The sequence below is a fragment of the Zootoca vivipara genome, chromosome 8 (genome assembly GCF_965207765.1).
Source record: "Zootoca vivipara chromosome 8, rZooViv2.hap1.1, whole genome shotgun sequence".
NCBI classification, from domain to species: Eukaryota; Metazoa; Chordata; class Lepidosauria; order Squamata; family Lacertidae; genus Zootoca; species Zootoca vivipara.
This window is the reverse complement of record NC_142591.1, coordinates 73,396,889-73,415,232: the sequence shown is the minus strand read 5'-3', so window position 1 is coordinate 73,415,232 and position 18,344 is coordinate 73,396,889. Positions and strand designations below refer to the sequence as shown.

General features: G+C 42.9%; 1 protein-coding gene and 1 non-coding gene across 9 annotated transcripts in view; one reads left to right on the top strand and one right to left on the bottom strand.

The window, feature by feature from the left end:
* Nucleotides 1-18,344, top strand: part of ENPP2 (ectonucleotide pyrophosphatase/phosphodiesterase 2) — an 88,263-nt gene that overhangs the window by 48,996 nt on the left and 20,923 nt on the right. For 4 of the 8 annotated variants that reach the window (XM_035124965.3, XM_035124969.3, XM_035124964.3 and 1 more), the window contains 6 exons: nucleotides 2,173-2,228; nucleotides 4,180-4,245; nucleotides 5,352-5,424; nucleotides 11,962-12,114; nucleotides 14,509-14,617; nucleotides 17,275-17,400. In XM_035124965.3, coding sequence (XP_034980856.1) covers nucleotides 2,173-2,228; nucleotides 4,180-4,245; nucleotides 5,352-5,424; nucleotides 11,962-12,114; nucleotides 14,509-14,617; nucleotides 17,275-17,400 — 583 coding nt within the window. The remainder of the gene's footprint in view (nucleotides 1-2,172; nucleotides 2,229-4,179; nucleotides 4,246-5,351; nucleotides 5,425-11,961; nucleotides 12,115-14,508; nucleotides 14,618-17,274; nucleotides 17,401-18,344) is intronic. The other 4 variants (XM_088675867.1, XM_088675869.1, XM_035124966.3 and 1 more) reach the window with 1 other exon arrangement.
* TRNAS-UGA (transfer RNA serine (anticodon UGA)) lies at nucleotides 11,643-11,712 on the bottom strand. The gene has a single exon. It is a non-coding gene; the product is annotated as a tRNA-Ser (tRNA).

The window sequence follows — 18,344 nt, the reverse complement described above, 5'->3', positions numbered from 1 at the left end:
CTATCTCAAGAGTTAGTCATGGGTCAGCTCCACTGGGATTCGGGGATAATGTCACTTTTTTCCCATTGGTTTGCCGGATCAGGGTTGCTGGATTGGTTATGCAGAAAAGCCTATTAAGGGAAGTCCTTGCTGAAAATGCATTCTGATACTGCTAAAGATAGCTTTAGCAAAAGACTGGGATGCCCATCATAATGCTACTCTGGAGCAGGGGTTCCCAACAAAATTTTCTCGAGGACCCCTCATCGAGCCGCTATTGTGACAAGGACCCCCATTAATTCCTAATCCTAAAATTAAAAAGTGAGAGCCAAATTAAGAGTCTTAATTTGGGAATGGAGAAGACAGGGTACCTGCGCAGTAGCGCACAAATGAAGCCGACGCGCGCAAAGCATCTTGGGGAGGTGAGCGTTAGTAGAATGCGCGCGCTGCCTCTTTGCAAAACAGTAGTGTTTGTAAAGTGCCACCTAACGGCATACAGCAGAACTACTGCCTCTATCTAATTCTAGTTTTGCGCTAGACTCTGCTCATGCAGGAAGCGGCCAAAACAAAAAATCTGTTATCATACGAAATATATTTAATATATTTTTTATTCTAATAGCATCTTGCGGACCCCTCTGGCATAGCTTGCGGACCCCTGGGGATCCCCGGACCACCTGTTGGGAACCACTGCTCTGGAGTATTGTTTTAAAATTTGGTTTAAATTCTCTTTAATTATTTTTAGAAATATCCCTGTGGCAGTGTGTTACTATAGCTACAAAATGCAATCCGTCCACACACACACACCCCTGCCTTCGTTTTAACATTTAACAATAGAACTTGGACAGAAGCAGCTGGTTGCAACCCTTCTATTGCCAATTCCACTTGGCAACGCCAAGAGTGTTATGGGTCAAAAGCTTTTTGAATAATGTAAGACACCACCGTGGCAGGATCCTGCTCATGTAAAGGTAGCCTTATTAGGAACATCGAAAAGGTGTTTTACACTTCCAAAAAGTGCAAGCAAATGCAAGGGACCCGTTCACCAGGGGGGATTGATCTATGGTTCTTGTCAGTACAGTGCCCAAAAGGAACATGGTGCTCCTGCAGGCAAGAAGGCAAAGGAAGCATTTTTCTTGTGCAGTGTTCCCAGAGATGACATTGAGCTCCTATTGAGCCTCTGGTTGCTCCCATAGCCCAGCCCTACTGTTAGGCAAAAGTCAGGCAACAGATAAGATTCAACCGCCATTCCAATTGGCTTCCGTAAATGGGATGGGAAGTCATTGTATCCTTGGCCTTCGGCAGCAAAATACTGGCTGTGGCTGGAGGTGCTGTGTTTTTTGCCAGACTCCCAAGAGGGGTCCCTAAAATGCTTTGAAGCTGAACCTTCTAACTTAGAATTGCAAGCTGGGGTTTAACCAGGCAGCAACTGCTAATGTGTAGATGATGGTTGTGTAGATAAACGGTTGACGATAGTCTCAACCATTGTGCGCAGCCCAGTGCCACAGCTCTGTCCAGGTTTCCCTATAATTTCGTTCCACTGCAAGAGATATTTTTTCCTCTATGTTTTTTGTCCCTGCGAAGGTGGCATGCGGGTATTAAGGGTTGTACACAGATAGACCAAGGCTGCAAATCTCTCGCAGAGTCTGGTCACATGATAATTCAGAACATGAGATGGTGTAGAGCCTTCATGTGGTGGTCCCCAGCCTGTGTGGCGATCTTGCGCCCAGCGATGGAAATGACATTTCACAACCTGTGTTAAAAGCTGGATTCTTTGCATGACAGTGAATACTTACATATGCAAACAGCTCGTTGCTGTGAGGCTGGGAGCTGACATTGTACACCCGGTGTTCAGGGTGTGTGTGACTCATACCCGCAACTTCAGAGATTGAAATTTACAGCACCCGGGAAAAGGCACCAGCTTGCACAATCAGGATTTTAGCCCTGTTCGCTTTTTATTTTTTTCAGTTATTAAATAACCATGACACTGATTCTCTAACCTGTTAATCAAGGAAACTATTCAGATTTCTGCAGCTAACCCGGTTGGATGCAAATGCTCAAAATTCTAATTTGTAGAACTGGAAGCCAATGTTTGGGGCTGAGGGTTGGGGAAGGTTTTATGACATTTTGTTTTAATAAATGTACTGTCATGTAGCCAATGGTCTGCAGCTCTTGGTAATCGCCTTATATTTTCCTAATTAGATATGGATTACTGCTGCCAAGCAAGGGGTGAGAGCTGGTACATTCTTTTGGTCTACGTAAGTACACCCGCACAAGACAGAATTGGTAACATAACCGCAATAAACAAGAACTGGGAAGCAAATGCCACAGAAATCGATAGGTCTTGATTTCCAAGGAAGGATAGAATCGGGTTGAAAAACTTCCCTGGTTTCATCTCTTGAGAGCTTTCAATTCAGGCAACATCTGTTTTCCAATTTGCCCACCCCTGATACATGTGATGAAGTGTTTTGGAAAAACATTGTATAAGTAGCTGTTAACTAAGAACTAATGTAGAGGATACACTATAAAGATAAAGTAAAAAAATGAAGTGAGGAGGGGAAAGCAATCCGCATGGCCTTCCAGATGTTGCACTGCAGTGGTCAGGCATTATGGACATTGCAGCCCGCCCTACCTGGAAAACCTGTTGCCTATTGCCTGCTTTACACCATTGACACTCCAGAAGTTGCTGGTAAACTGGATTAGATGGTGGAGGCTCTATCTGTGGGACTAAACCCACCCACGATAACCCCAAAAGTTGTCGTGCTTTTCCTTAGCAACTTGGTGTACAGAATAACCTTAAAGTGGGGTGAAAGGAACCTGTTGAAATTGCCCCTGGGTCAGAACAGATAGAAAAGCCACATTTACTATTTTAACATTAACAGCAAAAGTCTGTTTCTAGCTAAATCCTTCCTAGGTGGTTTTAACATAGGAGCTTGGGGTCCTCCAGGCATTACTGAGCTACAGCTGCCTTCAGCACTGACCATTGGTCATGCTGGCTAAGGCTGATGGGAATTGGAAGTCCCAGCAACATTTGGAGAGCTGCAGGTTCCCCATCTGCATGGCCCAGGCTCATGGTGGGGATGTGCTGGCTGGTGGGGATGTGGCGGTGTAAATAAGACACAGGAGACCATTGGATGGGTTAAATTAGGCTGCAACATTATTGATGACGGATGTAAGCCAGTTTGGCAGAGGGCACTGGGTAAGCATCTGCCCTCAACCAGCCTGCCTGCTGGTTGCACCCAGGTTGAGTTGGACCTGGCATGACTGCCACCCCTTGGCATGGGTCAAGTGGGGGATTCCTGACAATGTTGTCTGGTGCAATGTCCCATTGGCCTTGGTGTGGGCACCCAGACAGTTCTACCCCTTCCAGGACTCCTTTAACTGTTTAAAGGCTGCCATAATTGCCCAAGTCTTGACGTTTGCTCTGAGGCAGGCGAAAAGCCCATTTGTCTGCAGGAAATATTCCCCCCTGGCAGCGCTGTCTTTAGCATATGCGCCACCGGGGTGCAAAGATCCACCCAGCGCCCCCGTTGTGACTGACAAGCGCCGCCGCTGGTGCGACGCGCCTTTGGTAAACAAGTGCACAAAGTCGAAAGTCCTTTAGTGAAACAGTAGGTATACATTTCGATAATACCTACATATGTATGTATTTTGTTTCCCTAGCTTGATCAGAATTATTTGTTATTTCATAATAGGTAGATAGTTAAGAGCTTAGGTGCATAGCTGTCAAGTTTTCCCTTTTCTCGCGAGGAAGCCTATTCAGCATGAGGGAATTTCCCTTTAAAAAAGGGAGAACTTGACAGCTATGCTTAGGCAGCTTCAGTGGTGGGCGCCTGGTGCCCCCCCCCAGAATCCGGTGCCCGGGTGCCTCACACCCCTGGCACCCCTGGGTAAAGACGGCCCTGCTCCCTGGCTCTCAGTAGGGTGACCGAGTAATCCATAGCAAGGTCCATACCACCTCACATCACATCACATCACATGATAACATGGGTGGGAGGGCAGGTGATTCACCGACAATCAGGTACAGCAAATGGGAGCCACCCCCTAAGCAACGGTAAGCCTATTCTATCATTTAACAGGCTTTGTTACGGGAGAACCATAGCCATGATTATGAGCAGCAGTGTCTATGTGAGCTCTCAATGTGAACCACAGTATAGAACTAAAACATAGCACACCCATACTTACTCGGTTTGCCCTCTTCTGTTCTAGTATGATCCCTCATGAGCGCAGAATCTTAACAATCCTGCAATGGCTAACCCTGCCAGACAATGAAAGGTAAGTCATATTTTCTTTTCTAAGTGTGGCTGAATGCCAGCGTTGCCAATATTCTCTGTAGATCGCAAGCTTTGATCCACTGTGCTGCCCCTTGTTGACCAGCTCATGACGTAAATGCCCTGTTATTGTGGACGTGGACACTCTTGTTATTAATGACATGGGCTAGGGTTGGTTGGCACAGTGTGTGTTTGAAATGCTGTTTCATCTAATGTGGCTTAATGAGTGTTGCACGCTGCGATTTGGGCCGATGTCAAGATTTTTAATTGTCTTGCTGTGTACACACGGCTCTAGATCCTGCCAGCGGGCACCGTCTCTGGCTGTTGTTGTTGTCGTCCCCCCTTTCTCCCGACCTCCGTTACACAACTATGGAATGTTTCTTCCTGAGTCTTTGCTCAGTGCCTCTCAGCATCCCTTCTAATATTTTTTAATGAAGTTGCGGTACAACAAATGGCTTAATCGAACTGTGGAAAACTTGCGACAGAGTTGCAGTCTTCTTGTTTCTCTCCTTCTGAAGGAAAGCTTTGTTTGAAAGGGTTGGTGTGAGCTAACCTGCTAAGGGAAAGCTGTTCAGACAACAATTTTCTTTCCTTTTCCTTTTCTTTTAATAACGTTTTATTGATTTTCCAAAAATAACAAAAATAAAAACAACAACAATACAAAAACAAATCAAATCAAATTGACTTCCCTCTAATCTCTTCCTTGGTTCTATTATTTATCAACATACTGCATGTCTATTGTTAAATAGACATTACAAGTAATCTTATTACAAATTACAAGTAATCTTAAAACCCTGCTAATGTATTAACCTGTGTACATTGCTTCTGTAAATATGCAATAAACGTCTTCGATTCTTCCTTAAATTCATTTTCGTCTCTTCCTCTTAGTTTCATAGTCAATTTTGCCATTTCAGCATATTCCATTAATTTAACTTGCCAATCTTCTTTTGATGGGATACCTTCTTCTTCCCCCCAATGTTGTGCTAATAAAGTCTGTGCGTCCGCTGTTGCATACATAAACAAGTTATTTTGTGATTTTGATAGGTCCACTCCTATAATAGCTAATAAGAAGGCTTCTGGTTTTTTAAAACATTTTTCTTTTCTTTTCAGGCCTTACGCTTATGCGTTCTACTCCGAGCAGCCAGATATCGCTGGCCACAGATATGGCCCCTTTAGCTCTGAGGTTAGTATAGTTCCTTTTCTGTAAATAGCATGGCTCTGAGCCCAGTGCTTTGCCAATACTCCAGAGCTGGGGGAGCCTGTCGCTCTCCAGATGTTGCTACACTCCATCCTCCTTGGCCATTGGATAGTTGGAGGCCATGAACATCTGGAGGGCCACAACGTCCTTACAATTTGCATTACAGCAAAAGCCATAGAAAGGCTAACCTTTGGCTGAATTGTGTGTGTTTTAAGCTGATGGTTTAATCTGCACATCTGTAAGCATCCAATGAGAGGAGAGTCTGTAGAAAATAGAAAAGCTATATAAGTAAAAGGGCAGGAAAACGATACTGAGAACTTCCAGCTCTAAGAAGTCCCTCCTGGAGTGTTATAAAATCATAGACGTGTGGCTTTAGGCAGGAACAAAATTTATCATTGACAGGCCACCTCTTGGATATATTCAAAGTTAAACAGTTTTAAAGAGCAGTGTGTGGAAAATAGCTTTTCTTGTTGTTAGGTTATGTTTTCTGCTATATAATAACTATAGCAGTTAACCACTCGGCTAGCTCCAGCGATGGATTTTTGTGTGTTTCGAATGACTGCCTTCCTTTGCATGTCAAACCACTTGTGAAATTTGGAGAGGTTTCACAAGTGCTTCCATATAACAGGGTCTCTTTAAATGATAATGACACCACCAGTTTCCTACAGTGCTTTGAATCACTTTTCTCACTGCTAGTCACAGTGAAAGCTTTGCTCCAGGTGGCAGAATGATAAGGGTTGCAAATTTGTACACTGCCACCACAATTTACCGCTCTGGAAGTGCCAAATAAAGATAGGATCACCTAGCCGGGGGGGGGGACCTTCTCTGCCTAAGACAATAGAGCAGACACCCCCAAGCTAGGCCCTCCAGATGTTTTGGGACTACAGCTCCCATCATCCTTGACCACTGGTCCTGTTAGCCAGGGATGGTGGGAGTTGTAGTCCCCAAACATCTGGAGGGCCGAGTTTGGGGGTGCCTGCAATAGAGGGATCCTGGAATACACAGCAGACAGTGTTAGGTTAGATCAGTGTTTCCCAACCGTGTGCCTCCAGATGTTTTGTGACTACAATTCCCATCATTCCTGACCACTGGTCTTGCTAGCTAGGGATGATGAGAGTTGTAGTCCAAGAACAGCTGGAGGCACAAGGTTGGGAAACACTGGGTTAGATAGACAAGTGGCATAAAATAGCTTCCTGTTTTCCTGTGGGTGTGAGTCTCAGGGGATGAGAGCTTTGTTCTGAAGTATAGAATACCTTTAAAAAATGTTATGCCATGCTCTCAGGAGATGGGTGGTGTCCTTGACTGGGTGACACCAACTCCAACCAAAATGTGTGGCACTCTGCATATATCATTCCCCCTACAGGCAGTTAAAGTAGCAGAGGGTCAAACCTAGAAGTGACACTGGAGATCAGTCAGGGAATCGCCCCCCCCTTCATCCTTCTTTTCTAGGCAGCCCCCCATTTCCATGGGGGTTACGTTCCAAGGCACCACACATTTAAGTGAAATTGTGTATATTTGAAATACCATTGAAAACCTTTTGCACCCTGTTCTGCCCCTGCACCACCCCTTTGGGCGATGTTTTTGGGTCACTTCCGGGTGCGCCGTGATGTGTCTGTGCACCGTTGTGCACATATTGAACACGCTTAAATGAGGAGTTGCCTGTATTTACAAACAAAGATTGTGCAGGCTTCATATTGAGAGAGGGGTTTATCCTTTCACATGCTTCCGCCACCCCCATTTAATCACCCCCCCCCCCCAAAAAAAACATGCTGCTACTTTCCTTGGTGTGTGTGTGTGTGTGTGTGTGTGTGTGTGTGTGAGAGAGAGAGAGAGAGAGAGAGAGAGAGAGAGAGAGAGAGAGAGAGAGAGAGAGAGAGAGAGAGAGAGAGGGAGGAGACAGGTACCCAGATCTCCCATGTCGTTCTAAGTTTGGCCTGAATTTTCTAACTGAATATTTCAAGAAGTCAGTACAGCTGAGCATGCTGCACAGATGTCAAGATTTACTAAGGGCAGGATGTTTTTTTTTTCCTTTTACAAAAGGGATCGGAAGCATTTAATGTTTCTCCATTTTCAGGTTTGGTTTTTTGTGAATGTCTTATAAATCAGCTGGCAGGAAGACCTCATTGGGGACCCCTCAGGGTTGCTTGCTTAGCAATCATAGTAGTTTGGCTATTGCATGCAAACCACTTTTTCCCTACCCCCCCCACCCCCAACGCTTCCTTTGTACAGAGCTGGCTGCTCTTTAAACATTTGGAACAGATCTGGGCCTTTTCTGTCCATATGGCATTTGAGCAGCACATTAGATCTTGGAGGCAAACGTTAGAGGGATGGAAATCATGTGTCCAGCTTTTAACCCCCCCCTACGGATTCGGGGTAATCGTAAAAGAGAGACTAAAACAATTATGTAAAACTTTCCCTCCTAATCCAACATTTCCCAACCTATTGTGCTCCGGGTCCTATTTGACTCCGATTCGCTTTATCCCTGCGCTGGCCAGAGTCCAAAACAGCTGGAAAGGCCCCAACTTGGAAGAAGCCAACCTAACCAAGTGTCACCTCATGTATTCTCTGCTTAATAAAGGATCCAGCTGTTCTGTGACGTTTCAGCCTCTGACTCATTGTGTGCGAGAGGTATGGGGGGGTGTACATTAGACCCCACTTTAAGTGATTGCAGGTGGAAACTGTTGCATCCAGTATATTGGTTGTAAAGGATCTCTCGTGCATAGTAAAAACAGTTAACACAATAGCTGCATTGTGTTCAGGCTGCCGTTATATAAGAAGCGGGTGATATTTCAGTATGTATTCGACCCCAGTGTTGCTCCTGTATATTTACACAATGTATAGAACGTGTGGTTAAGATATTGGGGCTGTGTGTGACTGTGCAGAACAGATAATAAAGTAGATCATTGGAGTTGGAAGGAACAGGAGGATCATCTTCTAAGTCCAACCCCCTGCAATGCAGGAATATTTTGCTCAATGTGGGGCTTGAACCCACAGCCCTGAAATTACCTAAGTCTTATGCTCTCCCAATTGAGCTATCCCTCACTATGCCACTAGGGAGTTTTGAGTATGGGAAACACATAAAAGCAGGGGTGGGGCAATTAATCTATTTCTGATCCATTTCATTCTTGCATGTGTTCATTTCATGATTATGTTTTGACCATTTTGGCATTAATCACTGGTTTTTGTTTTGTTTTGTTTTGTTTAGAAATGCATGTTGAGACTTATTTCTGCATGCACATTTTTGGGGGACTTTCTTCAGCAGAGAACTGTATTGGAGAAGTGTGAAGTCTGTAGCATCAATACATTCTGATCTGTGTGTTACAGTCTGGAAGGTGTGAATTAGGTCTTTATGCCTCACTATTCAGACGGAAAGAAGTTATCCTTCATCGATGCATGCAACATACTTGGGTCCAAGAGATCCATTTTGCTCGGCTCAAGGAGATAGCTCAGTGGGTAAAGCACGAGACTCTTAATATCAGGGTCATGGGTTTGAGCCCCACTTTGGGCAGAATACTCCTCCATTGCAGGGGGTTGGACCATATGACCCTTGTGGTCCCTCCCAACTCTACAGTTCTAGTAATCAGCGCAATAGCTGCTTTAGACTGATGCCTTAATTAAGGTACTGGCTTTCCAGTACAGATTTTCCTCATAGGAAGATCCAAACTGCTTGGCTTTAAAACTGTGGCGGGATCATATCTCACTAGTGCTAAACCAGAGTGATCGACACTCTGTGAATTTCTGAGCTCAAGTTCAAAGTGCTTGAAGGGGCAGATTTAGGGGTGTGGAAATGGTGCACTCTAGGCACTGGCTTGAGGGGGTGCAGTCTCGATTCCTGGAAAGCAAGGCGCTGGGCTTTGGGAAGGAGGCGTGAGGACTCTGGAATAGCAGCATGCAGAGAGTAAATTCCTCCCTTGTGGTCGAGTTCACTGGTAATCCAAGAGGTAAGGCTTGGGGATGCAGGGAAGTGGTATCTTTGTCCTAGAACTCCAGGCTTGGTACTGCATTGCCCCTAGTGATCCTGCTGGACCCCAGCCATCAGTACTGGACTGCCAGTTGCCACATGGCTTGTAGATGACAAGGCCCAATGAATTAGTGTGCCAGAAACAGAAGTGATGCAGAGGATGCACGGCCGGTTCTTCCGGAGTATTTTTTTTAAGCAGTTGATCCGAACTGAGACCCCAGTGAGGGGAAATGTTGAGAGATCTGGTCACGGATCTCTTTTGTCTACTTAGCTGTACCCTTGAAAAACCCCTCCGTCATCTGAGAAGCACCCCCAAATCACATGCTTGCCTTTTCCACCACAACCGTCATATTTGCATGTAACCCTAAACAGTGGTTTAGAGTTACACGCACAGTTGGGAAGGAGCTGCCGTGGACCTTGAGCTAGCACACTTCTGACCCTGTTCTCCTTGCATGTATATCCAAGCGGAGTGGCTTAAAACTAATTCTGACCAGCTTTCAAACAATTCATCGGCAAACCATGGTTTATGAAGCGGGTTCGTTTAACTAACCAGAGCTTGTTGTAAACCAGAGCCAAGATTCATGGAACATGAAACTAAGCTGCCAGAAGTTGATGTTCTGGCTATCTAGCAGGCGGAGGCGGGACGGGAACATAGCCATAATGTTGTCTACTGTTGTGGGAAGTTATCCTTTGAGGTAGACCCTTGGCTGACCAGATCCTATAACTCTTAATTACAAAGCTAGAGATCTTATGCACCCATATTTCACCCCTTTTACTGATAGTCCTTGTTCTTCCTCTTTTGAAGTGATGCCCTGGCTGGTTAATAGAGACTTGGCTTTCTTCCTAGCTCTAACTTCTTTGGAAAGAGAAGCTATCACTTTGCGAATGTATGTACAAAATGTGTGGTCTACTAGGTGAGCTGCGAACCGGACAACAAACTCGTGTGCTTAAGGACTGTTCTGCTGCCCCTCTAACATGCTACCCTGGGATGGCAATTCTGATTTATTTAGAACCACTCGGTGGCCCAGTTTAAAGCTCTGGCTGTGCTTCTCTTAGAAAGAGCGAGTAAACTATGAGAATCCTTCCTTTCCTCCCTCCTCTGCTCCTCTCCTCATCAAGACTGCACGAAGCTTGAACTCTTCCTCCTCTTCTATATATATATATATATATTTAAAAGAAACTCTGAAGCTGCTTTTTGGAGAGAGACAAATGGAATTGGATTAGCATCTCCCTTCCAGCTGCTTGCCTGGGAAGCAATGAAACAGCATGGCAGATGGTAACACTGTTTTTCCTTCCAAGAATGCGGGTCTGCGACTGAAACAACAAAGACGGCGAATGGCTAAGCGGATAGGAACAAACGGCGTTGTAAATCACTGCCGAGTCTGAACCTCCTTCGCTGCGTTTCCTTTCTTCATCTTTTTTTTTAAAAAAAATGAGCTGCACTGCACTATCTCCCTGTATGTGCCATCTTGCACTCTTCTGAGAAGCTGATCCTAAAAGATGCCAGAAACTCTCATTGGAGTAGTCAATTGGAGTTGCATGCCATGTGGCTTCTTTTAAAGATCAATTTAAAGTCGTCTCGGACAACTGCGCATTGCTTGCCTCTGAGGCTCTTCTTATTTCCAAATGGTTTTCTCCCTCTTCTTAACGCAATGGACGATTCGCTGTCACCTCCTCTCTCTCTCTGGCGTCTATCTTTAGGCCCTTTCCCAACAGGTGGCGCGGTGATTTTGCCCAGCAACAAAAATAAGTCCAATGTTGATGAAAACGACCTGGCTAAAAACAAAATGGTACCCTACAGGTGGCAGCTGTGGGATTATGTCTCATTCAGAAATATGTGTGGTTTTTTTTTTTTTTTTACAGAAAAGATCAATAGTGTAGTGCTACTTCCTGCCAAGAATATTGTGCCCTTCTGGTGGGGTTTTAATAATAATAATAATAATTGGGCATGCCTCTTGGCACATGGAACAGATAGATACAGACTAGCAAGCTGACCACATGGAAATAAAATGTGGATCATTTTTGTGGCCTCTTATACATTTGGCTCACATTTTGTGGATTATCAATATTTCAAGGCATAAACGCATCAAAAATCTGATGAAATCAAATTTTAGAGCATAAAATGAGGCCCTTTAGGAACACAGAAAGCTGTTTACTGAGACTATAGCTCAGTATTGTCTACACTGACTGAAAGTGGCTCTCCAGAGTTTCAGACAGGACAGGAGTCTTTTCATGGCCTGCCAGGCGATGCCAGGGATTGAACCTGGAACCTTCTGCATTCAAAGCAGATCCTCTACCACTGAGCCACGGCCCTTTTCCCACTAGAAAATAAACCTCTGCTTCGGGGAATTGTTGTTTCTGATGGGCTCTAGTTCCCTTCTTATAAGTAACTGACTGAAGTAACTTCACCCTGACTTGACCTCTGAACTACCTCTGGTGGCCTTAACCAAGACTTGGTGTGCTGATTCCTAAATCTGCTGCTGGCACAGGTAGTTTTAACTATCTGGTGTTAGCCGAGATGAGCTTTTTCTGAGTCCAGGCATCTCTCTCCGCCAGTACAGGAGAGTAGTTTTGGCTCACCTCTTACTCCATCTAAAAGACCTAAGAGAAAGATCACTCCTAAGAGGAGACAGAAAAGACGTGTTGATTCTTCAAAGAAAAGAAGAAAAGCGCCTAGAGCGGAACAATACTCTGCGGAATCCCGTCGGAATAAAGTAAGTTTACAAAACTGACACGCACCAAATTCTGAAGCTCTTGTACCGTTTGATTCTTTCTCTTTTTTCAACTTTGGGATTCTCTTCTTCATTGTGGAACTTCCATTGCGACCATCTTGAAAATATGTCAACAGACTGCTCCTGTTTAATCAGCAACGGTAGTCTGTCTCGTCTCCCTCTTTTTTGGACTTGTGTTCTCCTTGCACTAGCCCGTCATCTTAACTGTTTCAAAATATGTATATAAATGGTACAGACAGGGCACACCAGCAAATAAATCCTGCTGGGGGAAAAGTTCATCCAAAGTTCTCTCTCCACAAATGGAAATGTCTAGACAAGCCCTTAGAGTCGAGCTTTTTACCAGACTTCATATCATCCTTTTCGGCTAAAAATCCTTTCTTGAAACTGGGTGTGTGCCCATCTGGAATAGTCTTACCAGTAGTGCCTGAGGGTTACTGAAAAAAATATTACCAGTTTACTTCCTTTCTTAGCATGGCACAAGGCTGCTATTCATCCCCTTACAATGGGGCATCAAAGGAAAAGTTGGGCCACATGAATTTGTCTGTAAAATCTTTTCAATTTCATGGCCATCAGCTTAATATTTGATGTCAGCCATTTGTTTTGGAGGACTAACATGCCTCCTTGGAACTTCAGGAGTGTTTTGAGGCGGTGAAAATTGACATGTGATATTGGGGCATCTGTTTGTTTGAGCAATCACAGCCCAGGATTAGCAATCTGCACTTGGGATGTCTTCACTCAAGCTTTAGGGTCTTCATAGGTCATAGAAATGACTTGGTTTGACATTGTGGAGTCTTGCCAAACGTTCCCTAACTTTTAGACCTGCAAAAGTAGACTGAAGTTGATGTCTGTGTGCGCTTTATTTTACAGTATTAAAAATGCCTAGTTTTGGATTATTTCGGTCAATCTAGACGTAGGACATAAATGTATGTGACTAGTTGTCTTTTTCATCTTGCCAATACCACTGCTTCAGGTTTCCTCAGAGGCAAATATTCCCGCAAAAGCAAACAAGCAAAACCTACACCAAGCCACACATTTGAAATGCATGAGTACTCCAAGTCCGAACTCCCAAGCTTGTGCTTGGGCATTAGAAAAGGTGGTGGTGGGGGAGCTTTTTCTGTGGTTCACTAATAAATAGGCAAAATGGAGTGTTGTGTAGGAAAAGAAGCATTTGCCCAGTAGCTTTCATTCTTAAATAGACAGCCGCTCAACTTTTCTCTAAAACTAATTTGTTAGATGGTCAAACATGAAGGCTATGCAGTCCTCTGCTTCCATTGTCCCGTGAGGAATCTGAGAGAAGTATATTTTATTAAATACAGGCATTGTATTTGTTTGGAGAAATGTATTGGCAAAAAACCTCCATGCTACGTCTTGGTAGTGCATTGTGTGGTGCTCGAATATTTTGATTGTATATGTCTATTGTTTAAAAGTATGGATTTCAGGCATCTTTAATATGTTTAACCAAGGCCTTTTTAAAAAGCTTAAGCAAGTGGACGATGGGCTCACTTAATATTTGAAGTCTTCTGTTATGTTACTTAAGAATACAAGTCTACAAAAGACCTGCGTTCTAGCACACTTTGCAGCTAGTTGGTATTTCCATATGATCATCTCAGTTTCTTAGATCAGTGATTTCCATACAGGGGCACAAGCTTCACCACCATTTGAGGGATTTCGCAGAAAATCTTACTCTCACTTCGAATGTCAAATATGATAACGCTCATGTGAAAAACATGGAAGGATAACATCACGGGGAGTGCAAATTAGTGGAGATGAAGGTTATAGTCCTATACACACTTATCTGGAAGTATGTCCCATTGAACTCAATGGGGCTTACTTTTTAGTAGATATGTGTAGGATTGCACCGTAAGCCTTATCAGTGACTACTAAACATATGGAAAGTGGGATGCTGGGCTTGCTAGTCCCTTGGTCTGCTCCAACACCGGATTAGACTATGTTCTTTATCGTTCTGGATTTTATTTTTCTGACACTATACATTTGAAGGCATGATGATAATAACCCCAAGTCCAAAGCTGGGGTTTGGCTGTGTAAAATTGAACTGGAAAATGAACCAAAGTGTGAGAGTTGGGTGGGAAAGAGCTGGTTTTCACCCTTTGTGTAAATACATAAGGTGTTGTTTTCATTTAGCCAGTCTGTTAATTTGATAAGCAGATGACGGGCATGGAGTTTGGAGGGGATGTTCAGCAGGCTAATGGGGTGGTAATTTTGAGGGAGGGTTTTATCCCCTTTCTTATAAATTGGCACGATGAAGTTCCATTTCCAGCCAGCTGGCATTTGAGCTGTGTTATTTATATGGGTATAGAGCTTGGCCAGGACGGGTTGCCACCATTCCATATCATATGTAAATATATGCATATTTAGATGTTGCATCCGCTACGAGAGATTGACAAGATCCTGGGACAACTAATGGATGGGCTGAAGCAGTTGAACCTCCACCGATGTGTCAACATTATCTTCGTTGGTGATCATGGTAATTGTTTTTAAAAAACAAAAAACTTTATGAATAAGTCTCAGCTAATGTTTTTGAATACAGTGGTAACTCGACTTACGAATGTTTCTACTTACGAATGGAGCTCCGTCCGCCATCTTGGATGCGGTTTAGATAGGATTTTTTCTGCTTACGAATTTTTAGATAGGGTTGCTTGTACTTACGAATTTGTTCTCCCAATGCATTCCTATGGGATTCGACTTACAACTTTTTTTGACTTACGAATGTGCGTTCAGAACGCATTAAATTCGTAAGTAGAGGTACCACTGTACTTAAAGGTCTCCAGTTAGCAAAAGGTGTCAAGGGAGTGTTGGTAAATGAGAGAGCTGCTTTTTCAGGAGTTGTGCGACTTCCAGCATGTATCCTCATGTTTTTAAGATGTAGACATATCGTCATGTCTTCAGTGGAGAATAGGGAGAAACATATGAAATGAGTGCAAACACAAATATCTAAAGCAGTGATGGGCAACCTTTTGAGCTTGGTGTGTCAAAATTCACCAAAAAACCAAGCATAACTCGGGTGGTGTGTGACTTCGAGAAAAAACCCATAATTTCACGATATTTATAGTTTAAGTAACAAAAATGTATAATTGTAATATATAACTGTATTTAATAAACCAAAAACTAATTATTTAACCAAACCAAACAAAAAAAAACCCCTTATTTATCACAAAGTGCCCAGAGGGGGGGGTGCAAAAGTTGCTTTGCTTTTTTGGGGGGGTGCCCCAAAGCTGCTGCACTTTTTTGGGGGAAAGAGAACAGAAATAAATGACGAATAATACCTTCACTGGAACTAACACGCAGCACTGACATAGTCTGCCAAAGCGCCAAAAAACCCAGCACAGAACAGGTTAAAAAACCAATCTCTGGCTACCAGCAGCAGCAACAACAACAACAAAGGACCCGGGTTTTAACAGTGGAGACAAGCTCTAGCCCTAGTGGAGACAAGCTGTAGGAGGAGCAGGAGAACAAATGGGGGAACAACAACAACAACAACAGCATGAATGGGCCGATGGGGCGCGTGCCAGCAGTGAGGGCTCTGTGTGTCACATCTGACACGCGTGTCATAGGTTCACCATCACTGATCTAAAGGAAGGAAGAGGATGAGGTGTTGTCTTGCAGTGGTTTGTTGCCACTTCAGGTCTTCTGAAGTCTAGTCTAGTTCGGCAATTTGTATTTGACTTTATCACATTTATCACTAATGTGTCAAACAGTTTGCTGAGAGATGAACTACTGAAAGGTTAAAAAACAAAACAAAACAAAACAAAACAATCCAACCGAAGAAGGATAGTTCAGATGTCACCCGCCTGAAGAGTTCACTGCTTGTCTCACAAACCTATTAATCTAGTCATAAGAACTGAGATTCTGCTTGTGCTGCTGGAACAACTGTTGGAACAAGCCCACACAATATGAGTTCAGTCTAGGACAGAGATAGATGGTCCAGGATGATGGTTATCTAATTCCTTATTTGAGCATAGGTTGTTGATGGGTCAGGGCTGCATCCCCCAGAAGAGAATGTCAAAACCAGTTTGAGCTTATTCTAGGCAGATAGAATGACCTCATTCAACTTTTTGATTCTTTAAGTTTTTGGTGTGAATTCTTTTTTACTGAAGTCTGGCCAGGGTGATGTCCAATTAATCATTTCTAAGAGTATGACAACAATAAATACAGACAAGAATGATGCCAAGAATGATGATGTTTTTTTTGTAAATGTGTGATTCTGTTTGTCTTTTTGTTTTTGTTCTTTTTAAAAGTTTGGTTATTGATTGTTATGATTTGGACAATTTTTTTTGGTGTGATTGTGAATGTATTTTTAATGTGTAAATCAATAAAGTTTAATTTTATATATATATAAAAGAATGATGCCAAGAAGCTATAACTACAGAAACCTTGTAGTTTCACCCACTTCCACCACCCTTCTGAGTGATGCCCCCTCCCCTCCCCACCCCTCCCCACCCCTTCTCTACATAAGTGCCTGGGGACTCCTATTTCACTGTATCTGAAGAAGTGTGCATGCACACGAAAGCTCATACCAAAATAAAAACTTAGTTGGTCTTTAAGGTGCTACTGAAGGATTTTTTTTTATTTTACAGAAACCTTGACAAAGTTGATAATTTAGTTATGAACCTCAGGTATATTAAGCCACCTCTTATTGCTAACAGATGTTTTATAGGGCTATTTTTACTTTTAAAAGCCAGTGCATTAGTATTTTCAGTGCTCAGACTGCAGTCTTAAGTATACGTTCTAGAGAAAAGAATCATGCAAGTCAGTGGAACCTAAGCGCTGAGTAAACATGCTGAAGATTGGGCTGCAAGTCTCTGTCCATAAATTTCCTTGACTTCCTTAGCAGAGGTTTACTGTGCTTGTCATAGTTCTTGTGATATTCTCACTGGAGTTTATTTCTAAGCCCAGTTTTATGCCTTTATCTTCACTGCAATCACCATGTTAGCAAAATCTTAGAGACTTCTGATTGGTCTTATTTATGACTAGGGGTGTTCTCAGGGACACATGCTGTGAAGTTAAAGAAGTAAACTGTTAAGGGCTCCCCGAGTCTTAACCTCTCCATCAGTTGGCTCTCAAGTAACAAATATTGATGCTGGAGTCTCCCTACCGGCTTCTAAATCACGTTTCTTGATACAGGGATGGAGGATGCCGCTTGTGAAAGAACTGAATATTTAAACAACTATCTGTCTAATGTGGATGACATAATTCTGATACCAGGAACATTGGGGCGCATTCGTGCCAAAGCTAACAGCAACGTCAGATGTAAGTTGATCTTAGCAGTATTCGCCTTTCACCTTTGCATATTTCCTGATATATATACTTTTTCCTGCTGCCAGAAATGATGGTAGTATGAAGATAACACTCTTGTTGAGAGAGATCTTGTTTTAAGAAACACTTCCTAATTCAGGGATTTTGAGATACTGGTGATGTTTATTTTCTTGCATTTATTTTCCACTTTACTTTCTCCACGGAACACAAGGGGGCACACATTTAATTCTCGGATGATTCCCCATCCCACTATTGACCAGACTCAGACTTGCTTAGCTGTAGCAACTTGAGTGCCTTCAAACCATAACCTGGTGCCCGTTGAATAAGAATAATAATAGCTTATTATTTATACCCTGCCCATCTGGCTGGGTTTCCCCAGCCACTCTGGGCAGCTCCCAATAGAATATTAAAATCATGAGAAAACATCGAACATTAAAAAACTTCCCTATACAGGGCTGCCTTCAGATGTTTTGTAAACATTGCTGGGTTTTTTGCCTGCAAAAATGGTTTTACGCTATTTCATATTTTCTTACAAAGGAATGTAGATTCTGAGCCTCTGATAACAAGTAGATGACTATGGACAGATACGGTACTTAAATCTACAGGATGGATTGTGTTTTGGCTTGTGTTATTTTATTTATATTTATTGTTTGTTTATTTATTTAATAAAATATATTATTAAAAACCTGCAAAGTGGTTTACCAAAAAAACAAACACACCACAGCAGTAAAATCATGAAAAATTAACAATCCTACTTTAAAACATACAAAAGCAAAAATATTAAGATTAAAATTGCTTCAACTTCCTAAGAATCTAGGTATGCTTACCTAAAGAAGAATGCTTTTAACAGGTGCCCGAAAAGAGTCTAGCAAAGGCACGTGCTTTGTTGAAATTTCAGCCTTCATGACATAGGGAAACAGTCAAGTAAACAGCTATTT